This window comes from Capsicum annuum, chromosome 7 (assembly GCF_002878395.1).
Source record: "Capsicum annuum cultivar UCD-10X-F1 chromosome 7, UCD10Xv1.1, whole genome shotgun sequence".
Classification (NCBI taxonomy): domain Eukaryota; kingdom Viridiplantae; phylum Streptophyta; class Magnoliopsida; order Solanales; family Solanaceae; genus Capsicum; species Capsicum annuum.
In genome coordinates, this window is record NC_061117.1 from 216,019,728 (window position 1) to 216,034,166 (window position 14,439).

At 30.1% G+C, this 14,439-nt stretch overlaps 1 protein-coding gene across 1 annotated transcript; it reads left to right on the top strand.

Annotated features, from left to right (window-relative positions):
• The first annotated feature begins 2,084 nt into the window (after positions 1 to 2,084).
• Positions 2,085 to 3,252, top strand: LOC107878510 (heavy metal-associated isoprenylated plant protein 39). Its single transcript, XM_016725530.2, has 3 exons — positions 2,085 to 2,360; positions 2,451 to 2,535; positions 2,700 to 3,252. The coding sequence occupies exons 1-3, from the start codon at positions 2,355 to 2,357 to the stop codon at positions 3,002 to 3,004; spliced, it is 396 nt and encodes a 131-aa protein (XP_016581016.2). The 5' UTR covers positions 2,085 to 2,354; the 3' UTR covers positions 3,005 to 3,252.
• Positions 3,253 to 14,439: the final 11,187 nt, after the last annotated feature.

Here is a 14,439-nt window from a genome sequence, read left to right on the forward strand (position 1 = left end):
TGGGATGTTGTTGAATTACCTAAAGGGCATAAAGCATTGCCTTATAAGTGGGTTTATAAGGCTAAATAACGCTCTAATGGGAATGTTGAAAGATATAAAGCACTACTGGTGGTGTGGTTAGGGGATATACTCAACGAGAAGGCATAGATTTCACCGAGACTTTCTACCCCGTAATTAAGATGACTACTGTTCGGTGTCTTTTGGCTATTGCCATTAAAAAGGGATGGGATTTGAATCAATTAGACGTGAACAATGCATTTCTTCATGGAGACCTACAAGAAGAGGTCTATATGAAGTTTCCTCCAAGATTATGTGCTCCTAGTCCTAATCATGTGTGCAGGTTGCGTAAATCTTTGTATGGGATGAAGCAAGGTTCTCGGCAATGGTATTCTCGACTCATTGCAACCCTTAATTTCAAAGGATATTCTCACTCTTTAAATGACTACTCCCTATTTTATAAGAAATCTGACTCTGGGATCACTATATTGGCTGTTTATGTCGACGATATTTTGGTCACTGGCAACAACCCTGCTGAAATTCAAAGTCTGAAAGTATTTCTTGATTCAGAATTTCAAATCAAAGATTTGGCTTGGCAAGTTATTTTCTTGGCATAGAAATCATTTGGGAACAACATGATTTAATTCTGAGTCAATGAAAATTCACATTAGAATTGATTTCTGAGTTTAGTTGTGCTGATCTTCAACCTGTTAACTCTCCACTGGATCCCACTTGCAAGCTTCGTGCAGATTTAGGTGATCTTCTTTCAGACCCTACCATTTATCGGAGACTCTTGGCAAATTTAATTACTTGACCCATACCTGATCTGATTTGTCATTAGTTGTGCAACATCTAAGCCAATTTATGCAACAACCCCGTCGTCCCCATTTTGATGCTGCTTTACATTGTCTAAAGTATCTTCTTTCGACCCCCGGGCTTGGAATTTTCATGTCCTCAGATTCTTCCCTTCAATTGCTTGCTTTTTGTGACTCCGATTGGGGAGCATGTCCCGATTCACGTAGATCAGTGAGTGGTTTTTATATTATTAGCCTTGGGGGATCTCCCATCTCTTGAAAGTCCAAAAAGCAGCCATCGATTTTCCTTTCTTCTGCCGAAGCTGAATACAGATCAATGAGATGAGTAGTTGCAGAACTTACTTGGCTCGTTTGTCTTCTTTCTGATCTATCTGTCAACCCTTCTCTTCTCACTTCTCTTCATTCTGATAGCAAAGCTGCAATTCACATAGCTAAAAATTCGGTCTTTCATGAACGGACGAAACACGTTGATTTGGATTGTCACTTCGTCCGACAACAATTCCTTGCCGATCTCAATTCTCTCTCATTTGTTCCATCAACTTGCCAAATTGCGGACTTATTTACTAAGTCTCTCTCTGGTCCGCAACACCATTGTATTTTAGGCAAGTTGGGTATGTCTTCCTCCCCCTCCGACTTGAGGGGAGATGTTGGAACCAAGAGTTTTATCGACAAAAGGAATGAAGTGAAAATTAAATTTTTACATGGGTAAATTATGGAAGCAACGATTTTATTCCCCTAATTTGTATACAAGTCAGCAAGTTTATTTCTTTCTATACTTATTGTTAGAAATAGGATAAATATGGTAGGTATATATTAAGTGTATATTTTTCTATAGGGTAAATATGGTAAGTATATATTCAGTCGATTAGAAATTTTTGTATATATACGTCCTTATATTACAGATAAATTGACTCAATACAATCAATATTTTTCCAATTCGTACAAGACACTTATCTAATATAGAAAAAAGCATTTTTCTTAAACAGAATTACAAAGAAAAAGTATATATGACACTTGAATTAAAATAAAGGGAATAATTTTCATCCAAACATATACCCCTCTATTTCATTTGAGGTATATTTGACACAACTTTAATTTAAGGCCATAATATTTAAACGTCTTCTTTAATTTCTTAAATTTTGTGTGAAATCAAAATAAATTATTCTTTTTTTAAATGAAGAAAGTATCAAAATATCTTTTTGTGACCCTAAATATGACACATAAAATTTTTTGGGATTGGACTATAAAAAAAAAATATGGTCTCATACAATCAACGTTAAGTCATCCTCATGACGTGCAGATGTTGGCGAGTGACTGAATCATTCTTCTTGAATACGCGTCATTTCTAATTTAATTTACACTAACTACTGTTGTACTACTCCTACTTTATTTTATCCAACTACTATAAATACCCCAAGAATATACAAGTTATTCTCCACTGCAATTTCCCAAACATTTCAAATATTCCTTCTCCTCTCTTTCACTCTCTCTGCCTACTGAATTATATTTCTAAACAAGTTCAGTTTCCACCCAAAAAACAAAATGAAGGTATGCAAATTAATTTGTCTAATTTAATTTTTTATTTTTAGTGTATGATTCAACTCGTTTATTAACTTATGCTGTTAATAACTTGTGCAGCAAAAGGTTGTTATCAGATTGTCTTTGAGTGGAAATGATCAGAAATATCGAACCAAGGCCTTCAAGATTGCTGTTTCCCAATCAGGTACTATAATATCTTTTTTTTTTTTTTTTCATATCTCCATCAAAGTCTGGCATTAATAACTGAACAGGAAAAAAAAAATTACATGACAAGATGTCACGATTTTCTTAGTGATGTGGTGCTTTTTGATACAAATTTAGATATGTTTTATTTTATTTTTAACTTAGGTGTGGAATCAGCAGCTATAAAAGGGGACGATAAGAATCAACTAGAAGTTGTGGGAGAGATAGACGCGGCGGCTCTAACGAGCTTGTTGAGGAAGAATTTGGGTCAGGCGGACCTAGTGAGCGTCGGCCCGGCTGGTGGTGGGGGCGATAAAGGGCCCAAAGCTGGTTCAGATAAAATGCATGAAGTTGCCGCTGCAATGGTTCAGTCACAACCTGCCTTGTACTATTATGCCTATCCATCTTATCAATATCCTGTTTACAAAGTTAACGATCCGTATGACCAACCCAGCTGTTCAATTATGTGAATGCCAATTCGGAATGAAAGAGATTATGGATTCTATAATCATCTCAAGTTGTTGTATGTAAGATAATAATTCAATTTAAAATCGAATATTTATAGGTAGGTATATAGAGTTTAAGAAAACTTATTGGGTTTCTGTGAACGAACAGGCGAGATAGTGGATCCGCCCCTATATGTCAGCCAAGTTTTTGGTCTGGCTAGAGAGCTTAATGGATTATCTAGTAGATGAAAAGTTTTGGTTTTCTTTTTTCATCTTTCTGAGTCTTCGTAAATCCATTGCAAATATTAAATATATGAATTTTTGATTGTATAATTTAAGTGAGTTTATAAATGTATTATGCACACACAATAAAAAAAGAATTCGGTTGAAACAATTGAACTCATGCTCCCATCCATCTATGTCTATGTGGGACAGTAATCAGCCGCAGATACACAATAATTTTTCTAGAATTTTTTATTTAAAAGAAAACAGAGAAAAAAAAATAACTAAATTGTTTTTAGTTATATTGAAATTAGTTATATTGGAATTAATTATTCTAGAAAAGTTCTCCTATTTTTTTTTTAGTGATTGTTTGATTTGTGGTACTAAAAATGATAGACATTGAATTCTTTCTAAGAATAGATAGTTTGTTTACAAAAATATCCTTCACCTTATTTGTCTTAATATTTTTATGTTAAATTACTTATTTTGTCCTAAATTTCATAAGAATTTGATAATCCTATTTTTTTTAAAAAAAAAATTCATCATAAAAAAATGTGAAAAAGAATTATTCGCATCTTACATTATTTAGTATCATTAATATTTGGAAAGTTAAATTGTATTTTTCAAAAAAATTAAATTTTCAAACATGTTTAACTATATATAAAAATATTTTTTTATTTAATAATTAAGCACGTACTGAGCTAGAAAGGAAATATCAATATACTTTAATTACTTGTCCATGATAAATTTGATAGAAAAATGAAAATTTAAACTAAGATTAGTAACTACATAATACAAACACAATAAATCCTCGGATCAATTTTGAATTTGATGATATAAATAGTTAAGCTCATATAATTGTTAAAATTTATCATAATGAACGAAAATTTGTAAAGTAATTAAAATTTAAATTAGAGATAAAATTGTCAAAATAATTTAATGTAAGGACTATCAAAATCTCACGTTTTCTATTACACTATATATATATATATATATATATATATATATATATATATATATATATATATAATGATAATCAAAGGACTTGGAGGGTAATTTTATCATTTTATGATTTTATCCCAAGAATTATGGTAGAATTATTTATACCACTTCTTAGGTAGGATAACTTATTCCGTTACTATTTATTAATTTTGGAATTAATTATTCCGAATTTAACAACTACATATAGCATCAAAAATTTTATCTCAAAATTATTATTTTATCTAAAAACTATATATTTAATATCTCACACCAAACAACCCCAGAGAATTGAATATGAAATTATATACTACTAAACAAAGACTCAGAAAGGTTGATGACTTGGAAGGCGGATTTGGGAACAAGAGGGTAGGCTGGTTGGGGCCTAGAACTAGAAGCAATGGTCTCTTAAGACAGCTAACTTAACAAGTTACGTGGCACTCACGTTCGTTCTAATTCACGTGACATTTTTTTTTCTAAATTTGTTTTGAAACGAAATTAAAACTAATTAAAAACATAAGAGGGTCGAAATAAACATTATATTAAGAGGAAAATTATCAGCGTGCATGGTAACTTTATAGCTAGAAAGAGTCCTGAATACCTTCATTGTTTCAATTTATATGACTCACTTTTTTTTAGCCGATCAAAAAAAGAATGACAAATTTTAGTAACAATTAACTTTAAAATGCGTATTTTACCATTAATAAAATAATTTATAATCACACAAACACTTATACTTATTTTAGACTATAAATTTCAAAAAGTCTTAACCAAATATATATCATCAACTAATTAGTTATAGGAACAAAATTGTCAATAGTGACATGCTCTTGGACGGTGATCATTCACCTTCTTCGAATTATCAGGGCAACTCATCCTCCTAAGAATTGTCAATAATTTCAAGATTTCACTAAATAGTGAATATAATATTTTAAAATAACTTCTTGGTCTCTGGGTCAAAAGGAAAGCAATATTACTTTTTTCGTGTGAACAAGTCTTTAAAATATTACTCATAGTAAAAGAAACGAGTTAACGAGATAATTTTATAAATTGTATGCGAATGCCTCCTTTTATTGCAATTTTAGAGCTAAATGATCGTAGGAAGAGTCAGAATTTAAAATTTATCATTTTATAGATTTGAAATATTAGTTGTTTAAAGTAAATGAGTTCTTAATTGTAATGATTATACATATTCAGTAAATTTTTTAATACAGATAGAAGGTTCAGATCAAAATTATTGAATTCAAACATTAAATAGATTATTGTATGATTTAACTGCTTCAATTTGCACTCTTGAGGCATTTTCCGATATGGTCTTTCTGTTCCCACTTGTACTACCAATGACTCTTTCAATTCATGGCCTATTAATAAACGAAAAAGGAAGACTGACTTATTGACCCAAAATCAGGGGCGGGGTCATTGAGTCAACGTAACTCCATAGTTTTTTTTTGTTATATCATTTATAGTAGTGTTATATTTTTTAAAAAATATTTAAATACAGATGTGTGAACTCATGCTTGAAATTTTTTTATAATATTAATATCATATTCTCTCGAAATCCTGAATACGACTCTGACAAAAATCTGACTATGTGAATCATAGGACTTACAATATTCCTTATTGCAACTTCCCAATAGATATCAAAGTAGATCTTGATAGACATTCACTATAATGCAAATACATTTATAACACCCCCCCTGGATGTCTAATTGGTAGATAATGTGCCTCATTAAAACCTTACTAGAAAAAACCCAGTAGGAAAAAAATCTAGTGAAGGAAAAAGAGTACGCATCTCTAATAATACGCATTTCGGCTGCCTCATTAAAAACCTTACAAGGAAAATCCAGTGGGAAAAAACCTCGTAAGGAAAAAAGAGTACAACAAGTATTAACTCCCATTAATGAGAACATCCTTGACCTTTGCATCTCGATCTTGTGCAACATATTCTTGAAAGTTACAATTGGAGAAGATTTGGTGAATAAATCAGTCACATTGTCAGTTGAACGAATCTGTTGCACGTTAATATCATCATTCTTTTGTAGCTCATGTATGTAGAAAAGCTTTGGCAAAATGTGCTTCGTTCTATCTCCATTTGTGAATCCTCCCTTAAGATGTGCTATGTATGCTGAATTATCTCTGTATAAAATTATAGATAGATTGTCATATTTTACTCCACATTTTTCTCGAATGAGATGTATCATGGATCTCAACCATACACATTCTCTCGGCTTGCTTCATGAATAGTTATTATCTCAGCATGATTCGATGAAGTGGCTACGATAGACTGCTTTGTCTATCTCCAAGATATGTCAGTACCACAGCATGATTTGATGAAGTGGCTACGATAGACTGCTTTGTCTATCTCAAAGATATGTCAGTACTACCACATATGAACACATAACCTATTTGAGACCGAACTTTATGCGGGTCAGATAAGTACCCAACATCAGCATGACCAATAAGATTGGAACTGCAATCTTTAGAATAAAACAAGTTCATGTGTTTTATCCCATTTTGATGTCTCATAGTAGGAGCAGAAATAAACCTTGCTAACAAATTGACTGAAAAGGCTATAGGCCTTGTAGTATTTGCAAGGTACATGAGTGCATCAATTGCACTAAGATATGGTACTTCATAACCAATCAAATTCGATATATTTTGAATTTCAGCAAATAATCTATTGCTTTGAAAACTCTCCAAGAGTTCCAATGATGTTAAAGCAATAAGCTTATACAATATAAGGATTATAAAAAAGTTTTCCAGAAACTTTTATATACTTCAAGCATTTTGAATCCTTAAAAGTTTTTCACATAAGTTTTGTCAAGTGACAATATTCAACATTTCATGAGTGAAATCTTCAAATATCTGGACTGCAAATCAAATAAGTTTAATACTTTCCAAGATGCATCATTTCATGTCACTTGATAAAATGTTTCTACGTCAGCATGTTTAAATTAACGTAGAATTAAGATCCTCGTAATCTTTCACAATATTGCGTCAATATTGTGTCAAATATATTGATGATATATCATTTAGTATTGGTTCACAATGTGACATAACATTTTGTGATCTCATCACTTCATTATTTTCAGGTACATGAACCTCTCATAAGGTTTCATGAAGTGTTATGTCGTAGGCTCTTCAAGAGCTCATTGCCTTCTTATTATGATTAGTTGCTCCTTATTTTTCAAGGACTATTTCATTTGGAATCGATCAGTCTGCCACACTTCACGCATGCATAGACTTTGTCCTTTAGGAACACAAAATAAGAGCACTTGCGCTTAATATGAGATGCATTCAACATTTGATTTGAATTATCTTTTGGATGAGGATATGGTGATAATTCCTAACATATTTCATAGCGCTTATAATCTCCCCCTTATGTTAGGAAAACTAGCATGCATCCTCTACTTCTTTGAGGAATCCATCTATGTGTATTATGGTATATTCATTAATCGTATACCGCACATCAAAATTATTAGATGGAATAATTAGTTCCCGACCTTAAACCAATTGAGAGGGAAGAAATAATCATAATTTATTGATCTAATGCATACAAATGCTATTGCAATATATCATATTTTAAACTAATACATGAAATTTTGTTCTCATTAATAATGGTTTATCGAAGGCATTCAATGTCAAACCATCATCATCAAGATAACTTTCTTGATTGCACAATCTGAAAATTATGTTCTTAACTCAATTTTATTGAGCAAGCAACTTTATGAATGTCAAACTGCAGGTTGACAATGAATGTACATGTGATCATCTTATTGATGCATCTTTTCAACATATCACATGATAGATGAACGGGCCCTTATTCACCTTTTATTCTTATCAGATTTGAAGGGATCCAATCTCAATATTAGTTGGTCCAACTAACTTATCATGAGAACAAACGACATAAACAATTCTTGAAGAATATTCTAGTTCTTCAATACATGCACATCTTCGAGATGTCACAATCGTTCATATCAATTTATGAACTTTTATTCTAGTAAACTCCTAGTTTACCATGACATGTACTTTTTCTTTAATAAATTTCAGATTTACTATTACATGAATAAATTTCAGATTTACTACTTCAGAAGTAGATTTCAAAATTACTCAATCTCTTTCGGAGGTGAGTTGTGATACAGTCACAATCAAGTGCACGTTTGCATTAATAAGTTTTTCATTCCCTAGGAATGGAATATAATCGTGCCTTAAGTCTATCAAATTTTGAAAGCTTAGAACCTTTTTCAAAATATTGTTACTTCAGGAGCAAATCGAGGCATACATATGATTTAGAGAATTTTTCTCTAACATATCTTATGATCATAATACGCGTGCGAAAATATCATCACTTTTGATGATCATTATCATATTGTCCCTCCACGCGTATATTCGTGCATTCAATCACTTGTCTTCTTTCAGACATATTATCTACTGCTACCACATACACCTCAAAAATGAAGTAAGTTGTCATATTTCAGACTTATCATATATTGCTACCATATTCATGGAATGGAGCATATTTAATGGGTCGAATTTCATGACTTTTCACCCAATACCCATGATTTTGTCTTAGCCATAATCATCAGTATGGTATATTGAGATTCAAACTCGATATCTTATACATATAAAGGCGTCTTAGGCATAAATCGATGGGACTTGAACCCACCATATTATCATTCTTTTTTATAATATTATTTTTGAGGAATAAATTAAAAATATAAATGGTTCCTAACCAATTATTTTTCCTCAAATCCAATAATAATTATATTAATAGTAGCAAAAGAAAGATAACATAAAGAATTACTAACCTTGAAATCCTTCATATTTATAATCTCACATATTTGGCAGAGTCTCGTGCTGATAACATAAATTAGTTAGAGACTCGAAAACTTGTGTAGCTACGTACGAACAAATCTCAATTGGTAAGAGATTTCGTACAGATCTCAATTGGTAAGAGACTTTGTGCTGATAACGTGTTATAAAATAATAAAGAACAATAAGAAGAGTAAAGAGAATAGAGATATTGATTCTTATTTCTCTTCTTGAGGGATGAGAGATCATATGATTGTAAATACAATGAACAAAACTCTTCTATTTATAGGAAAAATTTACTCCTAGTTTGAGTAAAAAACAGATGCTTCAAATCCTAATAGATATCAAAGTAAATCTTGATAGACATTCACTATAATGTAAATACATTTATAACAATTACATAAATATCAAATTTATTACTAAAATCCCCTATTTTTTTACTTTCTCTCTCATTCCTCTTATACATCCAAAAAAAAAAAGAATCTTTATCATTACTTTATCTCTTTTTTTCATAATTACTCCCCTTTTTCTCTCTCTTTCTCATTTATTGTCTCTCTCTTTCCCATTTACTTTCTCTCTCTTTTTCATATGTGCTCCATTTTTTTCCATTAAACAACTGATTGTTTCTCCATTGTTGAATACCTTTTTTCACGCTCAAATTCAAGCAATCGTATACTTAGAGGTTACTAATTTGTAAGTTATCAAACATTTATTGGACTTATATACTGATTTTTTTCAATAATTTTTAGTTTTTTTTTCAACTTTACCAAATCATAGTCTGGTTTGATTTTTGGTTGCATGTTTGTTTTTTATGAAATTAATTGCTTTTACAAATCCATTTCAGTGTAATAGTTCGATAATATCATTTTTTTTCATTTATTAAAAGTCAGATCTTTGCATTTTTGTTTTAAAGTTGTTAGTTCTTATTCGGATTCTTTTTTGGTTGCATGTTGATTTTTATGAAATTACCTTATTTTGCAATCCCATTCTAGTTTGTTAGTCTCTTTTTTTCATTTTTTTCATATAATTCAAGTCAGATCTTTAAATTTCTTGTTTATAGTTGCGATTGCTTAATCAATATAATATAAATTTGGTAATGGATTTTCGTCCTACCTTTAGTTTTGGACTTAGTCAGTTAGATGCTCAAGAACAAAATATTTTCGTTGGTTTTGTTTCTTGCATATTTGATATTATACATTTATATTATTTGATTATACATTACTTTATTTTTTCAAAATAATGTATAATATTAGTCTTCTGCTTTATATTCCATTATATTATACAATAAAAAGATGTACATAAAAGAGGCAGTTATTGCAATAAGTGAAATTATACGTTGTGAATGTTTGAATATTGTATAAGGTGACATTATACATTCTAACTTTGATCAAAGTTTTGCACTTTTTAATATTGTATAAGGTGACATTATACATTCTTACTTTAGCCAAAGTTTTGCACTTAATAGTGTGATATTATACATTATGGAATACTACATTATAATGTATAAGTTTTAATATATCAGTCATTATACATTACTTATTTTGAAAGGTGACATTATACATTCTAACAAGCATATAGGTCATATATAATTAAGAAAAAACTGTGTATTATGACATTATATATTACTGCAGATTATTTTTTAAATGCATAAGTTACCCTCATACATGTCTAGCTGTTGTTTGATTAGGGTCTGATTTATTTTTTTAAATGTATAAGTTATCATCATATGTGTGTAACTGTTGTGTAATTAGAGTCTGATTTTATTTTTTCAGGGCATGAAATATCGATTGAACCGTTTAAGTAAATTTAATTTTTTTTACATGTATAACGATGTTATAATTATTGAACGGACTGTGACTTTATCGTATTTTTTTAAATCAGGGACTGTGGCGTCTTTGTGTCTACCTATGTAGAAATATTAAGTGAAGGGCAGCAAGTCCATTCATGTGGGTTTGATGCACACTATGCTTCATTACTATGGCATTACGGAGTGACAAAGGCAAAAGAAGGGTACACGAGTGATAATGAGGATCCTCATCGGTCGTGGAATAGTTATCTCCAAACAATTGATGAAAGTGCACTTGTTACATTAGAGTAACATTTTTTTTATAATAGTTGGCATTGAAACAACTAATTCTTGGTTTTGTAGTTGATGTTAAACGGTTACAATGTTACTTTTTGGATGTTAATTCACATTTTATGGATGTCCTTATTCTTATCATACATATATAACTTCTGAAGAAATCTTTTGCAATTACTTACATTATATTGTAATATTACTAATATAGTTTGGTAGTTATTGAGTTTGCCTTACATTTTATTATATATTACATATAAAACTAAATTATAAAATAATATATGTTATTGTATATCAACATATTGAATTTTTAGCAGTGGGTAAATTATGTTATAAGTTAATAATACATTGAACAAGTGTTTCATACGTTAAAATATATGTATTACATAACATCATACATGTTGTTAAACGTTCATGACTTAATAGAAAATAAAGAATATATTTAACGTCATACATATTTATAAACTATAACACTATATCATACATTATTAACATATTTTTAATGTATTTTTTACATTAAATGCTTTGTGAACATATCATACATTTACACGAAAGTATAATCTATAACCATACACATAAAACAAAATGGAAAAGGCCACTTAAATTATCATGATTTATGTTATATAAGTCTATCATTTCTTATGTTGTTTAAACAAAAAATAATACATGTAGTCAGTTAAAAGTCATTATTGTTAGTAAAACATCAAGCATGTTAATAAAGTATAATAGTATATCATACATTATATATATGAAAGTTTAATGTATAATTATGTAATACACATTACGTTTTAATAACTATTTACTATAATAGTTGTCAAATTACATAGTATATACACACCCACAACGTATGTGTAAGGAGTATGAATAAGGATAAGACGCCTTCAACACCCACTTACAGTCTTTGTTACAACAAATCAGTACATAGCTTCATAAATTTTTTTACACTGAGTCAATGGATTAAACAAACATGTTAAAAATAATAAAATCAGAACAAAATGCAATTTCTGTAAGTGCGGCAGTTTTCATTATACACATAGACGAATGTATAATCAAATATTATACATTCGAATGTTTACTGGAATGACACAGTTTCATTATACAATGATTTGAATGTATAACAACATATTATATATTCGTAAGTTTACTGGAATGGCACAGTTTCATTATACATCGTCTTTAATGTATGCTAACATATCATACAAAAAGGGAGCAAATGTAATATTGAAAATTCCCATAACCAACTCAAAAATATTTCACTATTTTCCTAATTTTTGCAATCTTTAATAAGAAGCAAAGGAAATTCTCATAAAACAGTGTTAAAGACAAAGCTAAACCAAAAAAAAACAAAGAAAAAAATAAAATAAAAAGTTATCAGCTAAAGAACATCACAGTGATCAAGCAATTAACAATTTTGCAATTCACATTCATATTATTCACAAAAAAAAAAATCAAGAAGCTACAATTATTAAGCCCCAAAAAAGGACTCTGAATCAACCGATTCTGATGATACCCATTTCAGTTGTAATATTTACAATAAATTACCCATGATATATCAAAAGGATTTACAACTAAACTCTCATCAGTGGAAGATAGATAAAAGAGAGTGCAAAAAATAAAATGAGAAAAAAAGAAAAAAAAAAAAGTAAAGCGAGAAAAGAACCTGAAATTGTGGGAGAAAATAGTGAGAGAAAAAGATAAAAATAAATTGGATGATTCTATTCTTTGGAAGATTTCAGATTTCAAAGGTCAAAAAAGTCAGCTAGCTAATTATTGCCATTAATTAAGAAAAAGTAAAACAATTAATGATTTCAATTACCTTAAATTTAGGAATGGATGTTTCATCATACATTCGTCAATGTTTAATAGTTGGGCGAATGTATGAGTATATTTGCCAAAATTCAAGAGAGAGAAAACAAGAGGGAATTTTATATAATTACTTTCATTAACTAGGGGATTTATGTTGTTTACCCTTTATTTTTCTTTATAAAGCCCAAGAGCCCACATAATGAAGGTAAAATTAGCATGTCTAATTTAATTTTTTGTAATTTTATTCCCTCCGTTTAAAATTATTTCTCTTTTACATGTTTTCTAGAAAATATTAGTTAGGATGTGTCTTTAACTTATTTACCCTTTATTGGTACTTGAACATGAATTATTATATCACCCTATAATTGAGGTGTTTGTAGCCTTCATGAACAATAATAACTATTAACATTAGAATGAAAAAAACTAATTAGTATTATGTCGAACTTTTAAGACGACAATTAGTAAGCGTTGGCCCTGCTAGTGGGGAAGCCAAGAAGGACGATAAAGCTGGTTCAGATACAAAGCTCGGAGATGCAGCTATATCTGGTGACACAGTAGCAAGCTCCCTTGTACCATTATACGTATCCGCCTCAATATCCTGTGTATCAAGTTAGAGATTCATATGATCAACACGATTGTTGTATAATGTAAACAGAAATATGGCTATTATCTTATTTTGAATTGAGTGTATATTATAGATACTCTGCAAAATTTAATAGCACTGAAATTTCTGATCGAGCTATAATATTTTCAATATTGAAAGCTTAATTGACGTAATATTAACTTAACTTACCATAATATCATAACTACTTAAAATCTCTAACTCTTTTAAATAATTACTTAAATTTTTCATTTTACTTTATCTGTACTTTGATACAACACATTTTCTCCTTCAATTTGATTACCCATTTTAAATTCTCCTCCACCACCACTGCAACTCCTCTGTAAAGCTTCCACGTCCGTGACTCCTACCGTTGAGCCACCATCTCCAGTCATCTCCAATCAAAAATACCACCGGTGGACAACCATCAAAACGTAAACCTCCCAAAACTTCATCTTTTCTAGCGAATGTTAGAGAATTTTGCCGAAACAGGTGGAGATCTGGTCAGAAATATTTGTTTTCTCCATTTGAAGAATTTCACGAGGAGGCTAGTAGAAGTAGGAAAAAGATCAGGTGTTGTAGCTTCACAAAAATAAAAGGAGATGAAGATACATTACAGGACCCTCTAAAAAAGGGTACAAAAGTTACACATATTGTAATAATTTTGTATTAATGAACATAAGACTTATGTATTTGATTGAAAATTTGACAAAAAATATGCATCAAAATAATTTTGTGTCACTAATACACAAGAGTTATGTATCAATAACTATTGAGGTGTGATTTACTCCCCGGTTAAAGAGATTTTCGTTATTTTTCTTTTTTGTGCTGCTTAATTAGTAAGTAATGTATGTGTGAATGTGATGTATCCAGCAATAATTAATGTATCTGTCTAAATAGAATCTGAAATTTATAGTAATTTTATTAAAAGTTGAAATACGAAGTAATTAGCTTAAAAAAAAC